This window comes from Amblyomma americanum, unplaced genomic scaffold (genome assembly GCF_052857255.1).
Source record: "Amblyomma americanum isolate KBUSLIRL-KWMA unplaced genomic scaffold, ASM5285725v1 scaffold_428, whole genome shotgun sequence".
NCBI classification, from domain to species: Eukaryota; Metazoa; Arthropoda; class Arachnida; order Ixodida; family Ixodidae; genus Amblyomma; species Amblyomma americanum.
In genome coordinates this window covers 1,643,668-1,659,331 of record NW_027526899.1, presented here as the reverse complement: position 1 = coordinate 1,659,331, position 15,664 = coordinate 1,643,668, and the positions used below count along the sequence as shown (strand labels likewise).

The following is a 15,664-nucleotide window of genomic DNA, read 5'->3' as shown; positions in this document are numbered from 1 at the left end:
CTCCCTCCTTTATCCCTTCCCTTACGGCGCGGTACAGGTGTCCAACGCTATATGAGACAGATACTGCACCATTTCCTTCCCCCCAAAACCAATTATTATTATTAGGTTATGATCTGTCATACACATTAGGCGGAAAGGTTGTTGAGCAACGACTACCGGGTTTAATGTATGCGGACGATATTATACTGTTAGCAAATAACCAGGAAGATTTGCAAACTTTGGTGAACTTCTGTGGAGACGAAGGAGACAGTCTATAGGTTTCAGTTTTAGCGCAACTAGGTCAGGTGTGATGGTTTTCAACGGCACAATTAACTGATCAGGAGCTTACAATACAGGGCCATGAAATACCCAGAGTGGCCGAATACAAATATCTCAGGGTATGGGCAAACAAAGGGCATATGTACACGGAAAAACACGAACAGTCTCTCATAGCAAAAGGGCGAAGAGATGCCGGGATAATGAAACGTAGGGCCTTGTGGGGGTACAACAGGTATGAAGTCCTCAGAGGTATTTGGAAAAGAATAATGGTGCCGGGGCTTACTTTCGGGAATGCGGTTCTATGCTTAAGAACTGAAGTTCAGTTGCGATTAGAAGTAAATCAGAGAACTGTTGGAAGATTAGCACTAGGTGCCCACGGGAAAACCACAAACGAGGCAGTACAGGGGGATATGGACTTGGCAACGTTCGAAGCACGGGAAGCTCAGAGTAAAGTACTATACGAAGAACGCCTGGGGAAATTGGACGATAACAGTTGGGCAGGTAATGTATTTAAATACCTGTACAGAAAGAGCGATGACACACAGTGGCGGAAACGAACTAGAAAGCTGACCAGTAAGTTTGCCAGGGACGAGGAAGGAGAAAGAAAGAGCATTAAACGGCAGGTTAAAAACGTCGAAGGTAAAAATTTGACAGATTCAATGGAAAAGAAGCATAGTGTAGAACTATATCGATGCTAGAAAAGGCAGATCAGGAAGGAAACGTTTTATGATAACTCAAGGGGCAGTGCCCTCCTCTTTGAAGTATAGGTCAGGGAGTCTTAGAACGTTCAGCTACAAAAAGAAATTTAACGAAGAAGATGACACATGTGCTGTGTGTGGTAAATCTGTAGAAACAACAAACACCTCATTCTAAATTGTGATGGTATCCATCCAGTTGTCGATGCATGCAAAGTGGTTTAGCGCGACTGCAGCACAACCAGAGGATGGGGGGCAAAACACTCATATAAAGAAATAATAAAGCTACAAAATTGGAATGTAATCTGCCAATAAAAAAGAAAAAATATATTAGCACCTTGTTTTATGAAAGAGGTAAGTCATTTTATTAAAACGTGGCAAATTTTGTATTTTTGCAACACTCTTGACTGCCCCCTATTCATGAGTGTGCGGTGCATTACAGCGCGTCTTTGCAGGCCTTGTTTCGATACCCGGCTAACCCGGCCACAGTGGCGGGAGCTTACGAAGCGATTTCTTATCGCCAGCTGTCTGCGATGGCGCGCCTGGTAAAGCGTATAAATTTAGCTCGCTGGTCTCAAAATGCTCCTTTTGCGAAGTTTTCATCGTCCTTGCACGTCGCTTCTTTGTCACCGTTCGGTAAGATTTGCACCCCGCTGCACCGCTGCGGCAGTTTTCTCGGTTTTGTCGTTTCCTTCGGCGTGCGGCCAGTGCGAAGTCTTTTTCCGTCTTTGCACGCTTCGCGCTCTTCTTTTGAAGCGCTTAGCGCTTCATTTCAAGATGAGCTTGCGGCATGTGATGAAACGATGCTCCGTGGTACACCAAGGGTACACTGCGACAGCGTGGATAGTACCATTGGTGTCACGCTACACCGATTCCCGCTGGACTTTCACAGGTGTGTCGTCTGCTCTAGGTATGCGCGATAGCTTCGATATGGTTTCGCCGGGCTGTTCGCGCGTGTTTCATAGCTGTAACCCGTTCGTGCGTACTTGGCTTCATGTTTTCGGGGATATTTATGTACTACACTGCAGGGCACACACTTTCAGTGCTGAGGTGTGCGAAAGAGGCCCACATTTTTCTAATTTATAGTGAGTTTCATGCAGCTGACTATCACCAACGTGAACTTCACACCGGGCTCTCAGGAGCAACCACGTGCACGCTACTGACCGGGAGGCCCATTTAGAACAAAGTTTGCTACCTGACGGCTCTGAGTGCGACATTGTTTAGTTTTGCAAAACCATGAAGCCAATTTGAGGATCCCCTCGCAGCTGGGAGTATCGAAACTCAGCCTCGTGTATGTGCGCGGCTTTGAGGAGGCTTTAACTGGATTCGCTCAGCAGGAGTTATTGCCTGCCTTGGTATTGCTGTCCTACATATACATGACTGTCAGGGTAATTTTAAACGCACTTCACTCTCGTCACTCGTTGAGCTTAGAAAAGCAGCTAGCCGCGTGGCATGAGGATGAGCGTTACCGCACTCTGGGGCGCAGAGAGCTTGGCGCGAGCATTTACTACCATAGTTCAGATGTAATGCAAGTATAATTTACTGCAGTTAGCAGTGACAGGAATAATGACGCATTGGCGTTTCGAGTATGCGTATTCCTTTTGGTGCAGTTGTATCTAACGTGCATGTTGCATCACGTCCAGGTGCCGAGCGTGGGCGCAGTTCTGCCGCAACGTCAGCCTGGAGAAGAAGGCGCCGTCGCAGCTACGAGAACTCAGGATTTGCTCGAGGCACTTCGAACCATCTGTGTATCTGCCGTCAGGAAGGCTGCGACACGATGGTTTGCCTACTTGAGCAAGCATTGCTGGTAATTTTTGTTATCAAACTTTTAAGGCATTCGCCGCTCTTGAAATGTCAGGTTTTGTGAAAAAATGAAATTTTTCCTTTTTGTCGTAACCGTAAACAGTCTAGCGTCTTTTGCAAAACGCAAAACGAATTATGTATCTGTCTTGTGGCTTTAAAAATTACAGTAAATTTTTACCTGCACCCTGCTAAGCGAAAACGAAAATGGAAGTATCGCTTTCACGTGAGCACATATAATTATATACATATCGTGTGTGTGTGTGTATATATATATATATATATATATATATATATATATATATATATATATATATATATATATATATATAATATTCGTTTTACGTCTCTTGTATGCACTGTACACTGTATGTGAGGTTCGTGACCAATGTCCAACATAGCATAGAATTAGGTTTGTGCTTGTGGTAAGCTAATGGCACAAGCTTAGTAGGCGAAGGGTGCTCAAGCGAATTTCTAGGCACGGGTGCGGAAAAAGTACACTGACGATGTGAATACTCTTGCCTGATATTTCCGGTAAAAAAAAGGATAATGGAAGTGGGATATTCGGTAGTCTGGTATGGCAAAGGACTCCAAAGGATCTTAACGTGAGTCTGTCAGTCTTCCGGTTCAGGCTGTTTGATGCCGCTAGCCACTTCAGCAACGGAAACCAGGCGACTCTACATGTTTTGCAGCAAGTGGGAGTTGAATCTTTCATATTCACCGTGAAACCTTGTCTCATGAACGGTCCCTGTCGTGTCCAGAGGGCATTCTCGTCCTTCCTTTGATAGCTCAAAAGAAGTGAGGGGGAAAAAAGGGTGAGCCTTCCTAAAAGTTTGATGAATTTTAGTACTCCAGAACTTTGCTTTCTTGTATGCAGAGCTTCTTTTTTCATCTTCAGTCTTATCAGGATGCAATCTTATGCTGACTTGGGCAAGGTACGCTTGGTGAAAAGCTTCTCGAGATATTGTGTGCTCATGTGTTATGTATCAAAGCATGCACTGAACGATTATAGAAATGCACTAATTATTGTTTGTGTTGTTGCCTTTTACCTCAATATTCATGCTAGCGAAAGCCAATGTTTGTACAGGTTTTTATTTTTTGCGATAATTGCTTACGAATTCATTCTTGTTGCATCTCATTGCGTAGGCCATAGGCTGACCTGCATAAATCTGTAAACAATATGGGGCACATTACTTGATTTGCGAGCTATCGTTGTTTGTGTGATAGGCGAATTTCGCACTCTTCAAAATAAAACATAGCATATGAAAATTGCAAATGATTTACTGGTGCTCCACAGATGCTGATGACATCAAACTAATGTGCCTAACGATTAAGGGTGGTAAACAGAATTTTATTTCATTGGATAAGCATTTTTCTTTCTAGAGTGATGACAATGTGAACCGCATGCTGTGGAAGCTATAGTTCTTTGGAAATTATTTACTATAAAGGTACTGAATTCTCTTTTCTCTCCGCAATAATGTTGCCATTTCAGACACCTCAAGCGAATGCAGCAGCGACATGGACTGTTCACAATCTCTGAGCGAAACTTCGGCATCAGTGCGCCGGGCTGGAGAACCAGGTGAGCAGGGTTGTATGCATAACTGACATAAATCTTTTGAAAATGGTGACGACTGAAAGCTCATTGGACTGCTTCCTATGATAGCTGCTGTCTCCGGTGAACCTGTTTCCAAGGGGTACGTCCAGAGTCGGTCGTCCCAGTCGCTGCTACTTTTCCAAGAAGGTGATTGTTATTTCGTATCTGCTCGAACAGCCTGAGGAGGTATGGCTCAGAAATATGCTACAATTCCTTGCCTGTGCGCTGTGCAGATGGAGATGGTGCCAGCCCTACTGGTTCTACGCTGAACCAAGCTTGTTCCCACGCCAGTGGCTTCATAATGGTTCAGTGTAAGTGTTAATTCCGCCTGTGGCGCTTAGTTATTATTTGTGCATTGTTGGGTTGCTGGCTTCCCTGTCAGAACTGTGCTGTCACTATATTTTGTTCTTTATATTCTGTGGGCGCAGCTGACCACACATATGCAGGACCAAGCACTGAAGCAAGCGCTTCATCTCTGGAACCTGGCACGGCAGGGGTGGCCGCAACACTGTCAGCGAGTGCTGATCTGTCACCAGGAGCTCCGTTCAGCAGTTCGCCTCTTTCTTATGAAGGTTAGCAATTTTACAACGCTTTCGCAATATTGCGCACTTTTTGGTGCTACAGGACTACATGCAGCTATGACTAAACCCGACGTAGCAACTTATTGCTCTTCCGTCGACTCTGTACGTTGCAGGATCTTTCACCAGCCCCATCAATGAAAGGGCGGCCACTGCAGAAACTTCGAGCCAAGCTCAGGTAGCTGCGTAACCGCAACAAGAGGCTGCAAGGACTGCTGCTTCAGCGCCGTCGCATGAAGACCACTGCCGAATTGGTAGATAGTCTGCATGAGCATTTAACACCAGCTGTTGCTGCTTTTGTTGAAGCTCAGTTAAAGATGCACAATGCCAGCAGGTTTGGCCGTCGATGGTGCAGCCAAAACAAAACCTTTGCTTTAGGTTTATACTTCCACAGCCCAAAAGGTTACAGATATTGCAGGAAACTCCTGAAACTTCCATCTGTTAGGTCACTGCAGCTGTGGCTTGCACGCGTACCATTGAGGGTTGGATTTTATCCTGAAGTTTTTGATTTGATCGAGAAACGGGCAGCGTCTTTTCCACGGCAAGACAGGGCTTGCACCATAATTTTTGATGAAATGCATGTTTCAAAGGAGCTGTCGTACAATCCAGTGCCGGACAGATTTGAAGGCCTTGAAGAGTACAGTGCAGCACAAGGTCCAAATCTTGCAAACAAGGCGCTTGTGTTCATGGCCAAAGGAATATGTACGCCGTGGAAGCAGCCTCTTGGCTACTTCTTTGCAGATAAGGCAGCGCCTGCAACTGTTCTGTATGACCTCCTCTTCAAATGCCACAAAATGTTGGTTGGAGCTGGATTGCAGCCTGTGGCTGTGGTTTGTGATCAGGGGAACCAAAATGTTTCTGTTTTCGAAACTTGTGACCCCTGAAAAGCCGTACTTAAGCGTGAATGGTGAACCGCTTTTCTTTATTTTTGATCCACCGCATTTGCTCAAGTGCTTGCACAATATGCTCTTCAAGTATGACTTCAGGGTAGGCAGTGGCACAATTAAAAGCTCGTACATACGACAGGCTTATGAGAAGGATCGAGAAATGCAAATTCGGTCCATCCCAAAGTTGAGTGCCCGGCACTTTAATTTAACTTTTGCTTCGAAGATGTCTGTGAAACTCGCAGCACAGGTATTCAGCAATCATTGCGCTGCTGCATTGTGCACATTGGTAACATTCCAACAGTTGCCATCAGAGGCTATCCACACAGCCAGATTTGTTGAGAGGATCGATAGACTCTTTGACAGTCTAAATACTTCACAGAAGCGGGGAAAGTCTCCGTATGCATCTGCAATTTGTGCAGGATCTGTGCATGAAGAGTTTTTGGAAGAGTGTATTGCAGTTTTCGAAAACATCGAAGTTCTAGGCTGTGCGCGGCAGCCTCTTTGCATCCGTGGCTTCTGCCAAACTACGAGGGCTGTGCTGCTGTTATGGAACCACCTGGCCTCTCGCTATGGTTTGATATACCTTCTTACCAGGCACCTGAACCAGGATGCACTTGAAAACACCTTTGCTATTGTTAGGTCGAAATCTGGATCGAACAGCAAATCGTCTTGCCGGGAGTTTCAAGCAGCATTTAGGCATCTTTTAGTTAGCAACCTTTTCAAACTGTCGGAAAGCAGCAACTGTGCTGAAGACATGTCTAGCCTTCTAGCCACTCTCCCAGTTTGTCTATCTAAGTCTGCTCCTTCTCTCTGTACAGCTGCCACATCTTTGCCAGTTGCAGTAGAAGTTTTGCCATATGATTATCAGTCTCCAATACTAGAGAACAACATTGTCTATTTTGCTGGCTGGCTTGCCTACAAGTTTATGAATGATCACAGGTGTGTTACAGGGCCACATACGTGCGAGGTGAAGCTAGAAAATGCCGCCTTTGCCGATCAGAGCCAAGTTCTCTTGTACTTAAGTGTCAAAAATCCTGGAGAAGGTGACTTTGGGAGCCTGTCAGTTCCTACACCCTCGTTTGTAGCTTTCATCAATGCTTGCGAGCAGCTTTTTGTCGCATCTAGTTCCAATATTGTGGGAAAAGAACAAGTAGGGCATGATCTGTGCATGTTGCTTCATGCCAAGGTAGAAAAATCGCTGACTGTGTGTGGTGATGACGTTTATGATGGTTTGTTTGCCCTGTTCGTCAGGGTGAGGCTGCATTGGCTTGCACGCAGAAAAAATCTTGAACTGCACAGTCAAACTACTAAACGGAAAGCCACAAAGCAAGCACTGAGGCTAAGCAAATGAAAAGGATGCAATTCCCGAGCTGTTGGCTGAATATTTTGTGAAGTTGCAGGCTATTATGCAGCCTGTGCAACAAATCAGCTTAGTCTGGTTTAACGGTTGCAAAGGGTTTTTTTCTGGTTCACAGCCTGGTTTTATTCTTTTATTTTTTACTTGTGTATTTTGATTTGCTAGGATGTGACGTGGTTGCTCACAGGGGCAATGGTTTAACAATGTAGCATCTTTCATCGTTCATTCCACTATGTCACTCTTTTAGGGTACTTTTATGCCATGTACAGCCTGTTCAAGTGTCACCTATGTACTTGTGCAATATTGTCAGATAAAACGCCATACCGATAAAGCGAATGCCTCTGAAAGGAGACTTTCTAGGCAATGGATTAACCTAGTTTCCGTGGCGCTGGGATTAATTTTTCCACCTGCTCGCCCCCCCTGCAGTTCCGTGCTGGCAGGTATAATGAAATCAACCATTGTCATCATAACTACCACTCGGCACCACTGGCCACCAGGCCACCTTTTAGCAGGCTAGTTGCATCTCAGAGTTTTTAGTAGGATCTTTGTCAGCGCAACGAACATAACAGCGCTTGACTTTTATCTGGCTATATTGTAGCGTACAGTACACTGATTACATGCTTTACTGCCCTGCGAATGTCCTTGCACTTCACTGTATGCTGTACTTCATGTGTACTTTTGTTGACGTAAAATTACTTCAAATTGATCCGGCTAACGACTAGAAGTACTCTGGAGATGGTACGCTGGCTCAATGTATGGTATTTGCTCCTACGTTGAGCACGTTTGAGGGTGCTAAAGCTGGCTTTAACATTGCCTTGCAGATGTAAACGCGCCTGCTATATTCTTTCAGCCGAAGAAATTAAATGTGAAGAATAATCCCAGTGTGCTCTACGGTCTGTGTTGATGCGCCTACTTATGTCATGTTATGTTTGCTTCAATTGAAGCTGTCGTAGCATTGTTTTCTGTACTTTTCAATTTCCTAACTGACAACGTTCGTGGCACTTCAGGGCTTTTTCCTATCTGCACTGTGACTATTGAGATGATTAGCCAACTTAAACAATACTGCTTGTGCTGCCTGTGACATGTATTTTTTGTTTGTGTGCCAAGGGTGTGCTTTGTGACTATTTGTTTGGTTGCTGCAATAAACAATGAATATGAAACTATGAAAACCATACTTGCCGTACACTCTATTGCGAACTGTGCACTTGAGCCAGTGCTTTGTGCATCATACCTTGCTGTACTCAAAAGCTCTCAAAAGTACTAGCACCAGTATTTGCACTACGAATCATGCATGCTTCGCCAGTGTCTGGAAGTGTTGCCTTTCTATGCTGCTCCTCCTTTACCAGTCACTTTCATTGCGTTCCCAATTGCACATTAACAAGGCCATAACTAGCAGGAACTCGAGCACATTTGACTGGCAAAGGTTGGGGCGCGCTGAAAGGCAGCAACCTTCGAGAGGTACGGGCTCGAAAACGCGGATTCTACAGAAAGACCGCTTTATAATTCGCGCCAAAAGCATACGTATGCGTGACGTCATTCTACGTCACGTTTGCGTAGTTTGCCCCCCAAAATCCAGGGGGCGCTGGAGTGCCCACGAGCCGCCATTTTTTGGACCAATGGGCGTCTATGGAGCCTTCGCTACCAGTGTACATCTACCTTGACTCTTCCTGAGGCCTTAGGGTTTAGAGATAAAAATAGTCATGTAAATAAATCTGCGGTGGAAATTAGCAAAAAGAGATTGGAGGATTGGTGGCACAAAAGCAGAGCTGTGAAATAAGTTTTAAAGAGAAGGAAAACGTATTTTAAAGAAAATGGCGAATTTTATTAACAACTTACAGCAGAGTTAAACAAAAATAAAGGAAAAAAAACTGAGCACGGTGGCAACTACCACTGCCCAGTTTCAAAGGGGACGCTCCTACCTTCCATCCATCCATCCATCGCCCTTCGGCATCTTCCCGTGGCAGCCACCTTCCGTTTGTCCTTCCTTTTGCTTAAACGTAAAGATAGTAAAGCATAAGACGGTAAAGCATAGTGGTCTGGTTTCTCTACATCTCCTTTTCTATCCTTGTCTGCTACAAAGTGGACTAGCAACTCACCCCAATATACACCCTCTGGCACTGTATGTATGTAGGTACACTATTGTGTACATAGTAAGTAAACTCGCAGCTTTTTCCGATAGTGGGCTACATCTAGTGGTGATTTCTTTGTATCACATTAAGTTTATATCCTTTATCTCGCAAACAAGGTTGTTTTTTATGCTGTGCAGTCAACGTACGTAGCCGATGACATTTTGCAAAACAGTAAGCGGTGTAGATCATCGTTCACCATATTTGTGTGCACATATTTAGCTACCAGTTGCAGCATTATTTTCATCACAATTTCAAGTATAAAGTGCACATTCATAATAGAAATTATTTCTACAATCCTTTGGGTGTTTAGCTGTGGGTGTGATAAGTCCCAGCATTTGAAAATCAAAATTGGATTTGAGGAAAGGAAATGACTCAGTAATTGTCTCTCTTATCTTGGCGGACACCACATAAGAGAAGGGATAAAGAAGGCAGTGGAAGAAGAAAAGAAGAGAGAGGTGCTGTTGTGGAGGGCTCGGACCACCTGGGCATCTTTAATCCACCAATATCACACAGCACACGGCGCCTTTTGTGTTTCGCCTCTGTTGAAACATGGCCGCCGCGGTAGGGTTCCAACCCTGGGATTTTCTGTACCACCTGCGAGTACACTAACACGTGCTGCTGGTGATTCTCATAATGGGACAAGCAATGCTTTTGTATTAAAAAAAATACTGAAATATACATGTCGCCACAACCAGCGGCTTTTGCAAGCAGTCTGCAGTGCATCAAGACAGTTCTTTTCATGTGATCCCCGAGGCTACGCCGCAATTCACCTATAAACAGTCATTGTGGAGTTTTTCTTGATTTTGATGTCACGAGTATTGAATTAAGGAGCAGGACAAATTTTTATAATCCAATTTTCTTTGCAATAAATGCATTTTTTGCTGCTGAATAGACATCATCATAGCCAGAAAGAGCCACATAATTTTTATTACGAACAATACAGTGTAACTTTGAGCTAACACTGCCCCGATAGAGTAAAAACATTGATGCTAGTTGAGCCTCTATGACCTGCAAACATGTCGAACAAGATTAGAGCTGCCATCAAGGAATGCTGCACTGTTTTTCTCCACAAATTTTTCAGACAGCCCTATAGACGGATGCAACCAGAACTTGGGGAATAATTTTTAAGTGCCCAGTTCTGGTTGCCGCATGTTTATTTGTTAACAACCCTAACTTAAGTAAACATCCGTTGATGTGGAGAATGAAAAGTAAACAAATTCCACCAAACAAACCAACAAAACCTCTGTACAATGTTGTGTTAATAGGCAGGGAATGCAACCACACAGAGTAGTATAGTTGCAGGCATTGCGCTGAGCAAAACACTAGTGATGCCAAAAATTAGTTTCGAGGGGGAAACTAGAACTGCCTGTCAACATAAAAGCTCAGTTTAGGGAGAGGAGCAGCTTAGCTATTCACAGAATTGGGAAACCAACGAGTACCAATGCTTCTGAGTTTTAATGCACAGAATAGTAATAAAAGGAATAAGTACTGCAAACAGCCAACATGTTGAGACCACTTTGACACCAGGTGTAACAAAATATTCATACGAAGGAACCAAGAACACACAAGAAATAAAATATAATTTGAAAATACACTGAAGGACTTCTTGCCTCAGTGGAGTGAATGTTTCTAAAAGCACATCAGCTGAACAGCTTATAATGAATCAGAGCAATTAGAACAACACTGACATCAATGGTGACAAACCCAACAGCCTTCTTGTCATTAACACCCAATGAAAATGTGACAAGGCTAGCTTCAGTAATACATACACCTTACAAAGAAGCTAACTCGAAGCACATTTCCAGCACGACTGCTATTCTGACCAAAAAGGCTGAAATATTCCACCAAATTTGTCATTTGCATGCAGCACCGAAAGTGATCTGAGAAGTGGTACTGGTGCAGTTAAACTCTTTTAACGTTTATGATTAAAGAAAGTAGTTCTTAAAGAATAAAAACAAAAGCAAGCCATGCAATCTTTTGTTCTCTTCTCTCATACATTCTGCTAGTACCACTGGTACACCACACCGAAAAAACATCACAGCAGCATATTATCTTTTGATGTTATGCAAATAGAGCTGCTGCAATGGGAATCCGTAAAGTGATAAAACATTTAAGTAACACAAGTGTGCTTAGGGCACTAAATCTCAATAAACAATAAGGCCAGATTTTCTTCTTCTGATCTTCATCAGAAAGCTGAGAACACGAGGTAAAAATCCTGGACATATTATCACTGAAAACCTCTCTTTAATGAGAAGTGATGTCATCCCTATGTGTCACAATTTCCTCTAGTCCACATAAGTCTGGAAGCATAGTAGGCTAGCGGTTCCGAAAGAAGATACGAGCCCAGTGACAGTGTAGTGTCAACATTAAAGAATGCTTGCAAATTAAACTAACTACGGACATACGGTTTCATTTGCTTTATGGAGCTTAACAACCCAAAGCGACGCCAAAGTGAAGAGCTCTGGTAATTTCGACCACCTAGGGTGGTCGACATCGCACAGTACACATGCCTTCAACATTTCGCCTCCACTGAAATACGGCCGTCGCAGCCATGATCGAACTTGTGCTTTTCGAGACAACAGTCGAGCGCCATTTTAGGATAGAACACTTGTCACAAGACACCTAGCTAGCACACAATTATCTGGTTGCCAGCAAGATTGCTACCAAAACTTCCTCCAAAGGGCACCATGGGACACTATTATTCCTTTAGTTTCGTGTCTTTGTGTGGTCCACTTAACTGAGAACGCCTTTGAGCACAAATCACACTGGAATTGTTTTTCACCCTTGTGGGAGTGCACGTGTGCCACAAGGGTTGCCTTTCGTGCAAATGCCACGGGGCACAGCTGGCATTGGAATGGCTTCTCACCAGTGTGGATGCGGAAATGATCTACCAGGTGGCTCCTTTGTACAAATGCATTGCCACAGTGGTCACAACGGTATGGACGATCACCTGTATGGGTGCGCAGGTGATTTTCCAAATTGTTCTTTACTGAAAATTTTCTGTCACAGTGGTCACAATGATATGGACAATCACCGGTATGGGTGCGCAGGTGTCTGACCAGGCCGTTCTTATAAGCGAATGTGCTATCACAGTCACTGCAATGATATGGGCGGTCGCCTGCGTGGGTGCGAACGTGCGCAGCCAGGACTGATCTCCTCTTGAAAATGTTGCCGCAGTGGGTGCACTGGTGAATCTGCTTTCCTGTGGGCTTGTCCCGGTGAGTACTCGTGCTTGTACTAATGGATGGCACGCTGTGGTTGACTGGGCAGTTTTGATCAGGTGAATTTTGTCCGAGAAACACGCCAGCCTTGCAGTCTGTGGTGGCCATTCCTGCATTACAAAACCAGACCACTTTTATTAAAACGTGGGGCCCAATACGCCACAGCTCACATACTGCTAGGGCTATCAGATTGTGACTGTAGACAAGAGTGCTATGCAATAGCTGCGTTACTTGAGTAGAGTTACATTTCATATGTAGAGCTTAATCCCTTCAGTCAAGAACAACAGTCCACTAGAAGTAAATTTTTAGTTTTTAGATTTCTATAAGGAACATATCCAACAGCTCAGAAAAAATTCCCACTGTTCCAGTTACCCAATTATTAGGGGTGTGTGAATGCTTAAATTTCAAATGTGAATATTAAGAAAAAAATACCTTCCAATATCGAATCGAATGTACGTTTTGTATAAAAACAATTTAAAAATATAAACGTGCAAACATAACTCCATGTTCTTTATCAAAATAGTATCTGGTCTTTGCAACCAAAATATACAAAACTATACTGACTCTACCATACTAAAAAAATCATGATGTCCATAGAAATGTAGATTTCTTGATTGGACAGCATTAACAGCATGCAATAGGTGATGTAGACACGCAGAATAAGTAACAATACGAAACCATGAATTCATATGATGCAACATTTAAAGCTAACAGGAAGAATAGTAAAACCTCATTAAATCGGACTTCAAGGGGCCGGAAGATATTCCCTAATTATTCAAAGGTTAAGCTATAAATAGCCCCCTGCCTCATTTCTTCTCAAAGCTGGTTCATAGTTCATACCACAGTCATGGATTGCATAACAAACACATACATCATGAGCAATGGACATAAACAAGGTTTCCATTTTTGGTCAGAAAATTATAAAGAATTACATGTAAATATAATAATATTATACTTCATTCAGCAAAAAGTCACCTTCTGTTACCGCAAACCTAAAAATAGAATAGACGTTATGGTGCGAGTTAAACCCATGTAGCAACAGATACTGTTCAGCCAGCCGGTGTGAGCTGTGTTATACACATGAAAAATAATGACAAGCTCCAATGCCCAGCCATGACAAACCACACTACACTGTGTACATTGAATTAGCAACTGCAGTGAAATGCACATTAAACGTGGGTTTCATTTCAGAGCAGTCAACATATAACGGATTAAATTGCCACCCTGAATGTCTGGCTGAACAGTAATAAAAGCTGTTGCTGCAGATTTGGTAGAGATGCTTCATCATAATGTCCCAAATGTGACTAAAGCAAAAACAAGAAAGAGCAGAGAAAATAAACAAAATAATGAGAAATGCACTCGCATGGCACTGTAACAACAAAGACAAGTAAGGCTAGGCATTTCTTAAAGTCCATTTAGCACCAGAATGGAGATTAAGGATGGCCACCAATAGCAAATACATCCAATAGCTACTTATTGCACGGAATGTATTTTTGTTTCCAACACCTTGCTCCATGAAGTCTTGAAAAATTGGGGAAAAATATTCTGCTTGCATTGTGCTCTACCAAATGATAACAAGGTGTCCTGTATACTCATACCCTTCTTTATGCTTATACCCTGTTGCCCCATGGCATCTTCAACAATAACCCTCATTGATGCTTCAAGTATCTATGCTTTTGATGGATGGGGCATTCATTATGCACACCATTTCGTCCATGGACGACAGGCACTAAGGTCTATAAACAAGTTAATTCACAGGCTATGAACATCAGGACAAAGCATCTATGAAGGCGAGGATTTATATTGAAGGCTTCTTCCTGTGGTAGCATGTATTCCTTTGGCTTGTCAATATTAGCCTGCAAAATTAACAGAGAAAAGCAGTGTTAAGTGAATAAAAACTGCACTGCCATAGACAGCGATGCTTGAATTCTTTCTTTACAAATGACTGCACGTTGGACAACACACAAAAAGTACCCGGCACCATCCATCAGTTACAGAGAAAAAAGGATATGAAAGAATGTGGACAAGAAAGAAATACCAGCAGACATCGTGCTTATGATACAACTATCTAGCTTATACTATGGCTGGAAGTCAACGCCTAGTGCAGCCCTAGACTGCAGCTCACTTATGGAGGTCAGTGGCTGTAGCTCTGGACTTGGGAGATGGGAAGCACTGGGGCTTGGCTTATGCCAAAACATGGTGATAGCTTCGAATAATTTCGATCACATGAGGTTCTTTAATGCGCTCTGACACCACATACCACATGGGTGTGCTTGCATCTAAATTCCATCGAAATGTAGTGACCGTTGCCAGGATTTCATTCGACAACATTGCACTCAGCAGCCAAACAAAAAAGCCATTGAGCCAGTACAGCAGTTTGCATGAATATCCATGTTTCACATGTTGCCAGGTTGCTGCTTCTATTTTTTCACTTGTGAGGAAAGCGTTTCTGGCATTGCAATGAAATAGGTACCGGATGTTGCATACACATTTGAAGATTTGCATGCACTGGAATGTTTGGATCAGGTGTGTTCATGAAAGTCCACAGTTGTGCATAACATTGAAAGTAATTGCAATCAAACTCCTCTCGAGCACGGGAGCTGGCTACAAATAAGGACATTTTTTGTAGCTCATGGCTGCGTCAAGCTACATGCTGATTGCAGTTATGGCTAAACATGGTTGGCAGGGCACTGAAAGAACCCGTTTCGTTACATCTGCAGTAAATTGCATTGTGTTGCATTTCAGGGGGTCTTATGTCTCCTAATTTCCTAGAGGCTGTTTCACCATATGGAAGTTGTTTCAATTGCTTGTTTTGGAATTTGTTTCACATTGTGGAATTCCTTGAAAGCACTCTCTAAAGCAAGGCCTGGTAGCATTCCAAGCACACTCTGAGTGCCTCTGATGCTCTATAGAAATATCTGTATATTTATGCAATGGATTGGGTCTAGTAGTAAACATATCTGCTTCCTCTAGTGCTGCATACAGCTCTGGGCAGACAAAGGAGTTGACAGGTACCGTTTACGTGATCTGTGTTTTGTACTTGTCATTACAGTGTGTGAAAGGCCCAACAATAGCAAGTTTTGCGGCGCGATAATTTTCAAGAGAAGTGAGTAGCGCTTTCCGCTCTACCTGGTCCTGTGGAAGC

At 43.3% G+C, this 15,664-nt stretch overlaps 2 protein-coding genes across 3 annotated transcripts; both read left to right on the top strand.

Moving 5' to 3' along the window:
- The first annotated feature begins 1,566 nt into the window (after positions 1-1,566).
- On the top strand, positions 1,567-4,463 carry LOC144112596 (uncharacterized). Of its 2 annotated transcripts, XM_077645392.1 has the most exons (4): positions 1,567-1,845; positions 2,597-2,760; positions 4,246-4,332; positions 4,417-4,457. In XM_077645392.1, the coding sequence occupies exons 1-3, from the start codon at positions 1,731-1,733 to the stop codon at positions 4,291-4,293; spliced, it is 327 nt and encodes a 108-aa protein (XP_077501518.1). In that variant the 5' UTR covers positions 1,567-1,730; the 3' UTR covers positions 4,294-4,332; positions 4,417-4,457. The 2 variants fall into 2 exon arrangements, with proteins under 2 accessions (XP_077501518.1, XP_077501517.1); XM_077645391.1 differs by having other exon boundaries at positions 4,246-4,463.
- A 1,379-nt stretch (positions 4,464-5,842) lies between these two features.
- On the top strand, positions 5,843-8,407 carry LOC144112595 (uncharacterized). The gene has a single exon (XM_077645390.1). The coding sequence runs from the start codon at positions 5,889-5,891 to the stop codon at positions 7,161-7,163; it is 1,275 nt and encodes a 424-aa protein (XP_077501516.1). The 5' UTR covers positions 5,843-5,888; the 3' UTR covers positions 7,164-8,407.
- Positions 8,408-15,664: the final 7,257 nt, after the last annotated feature.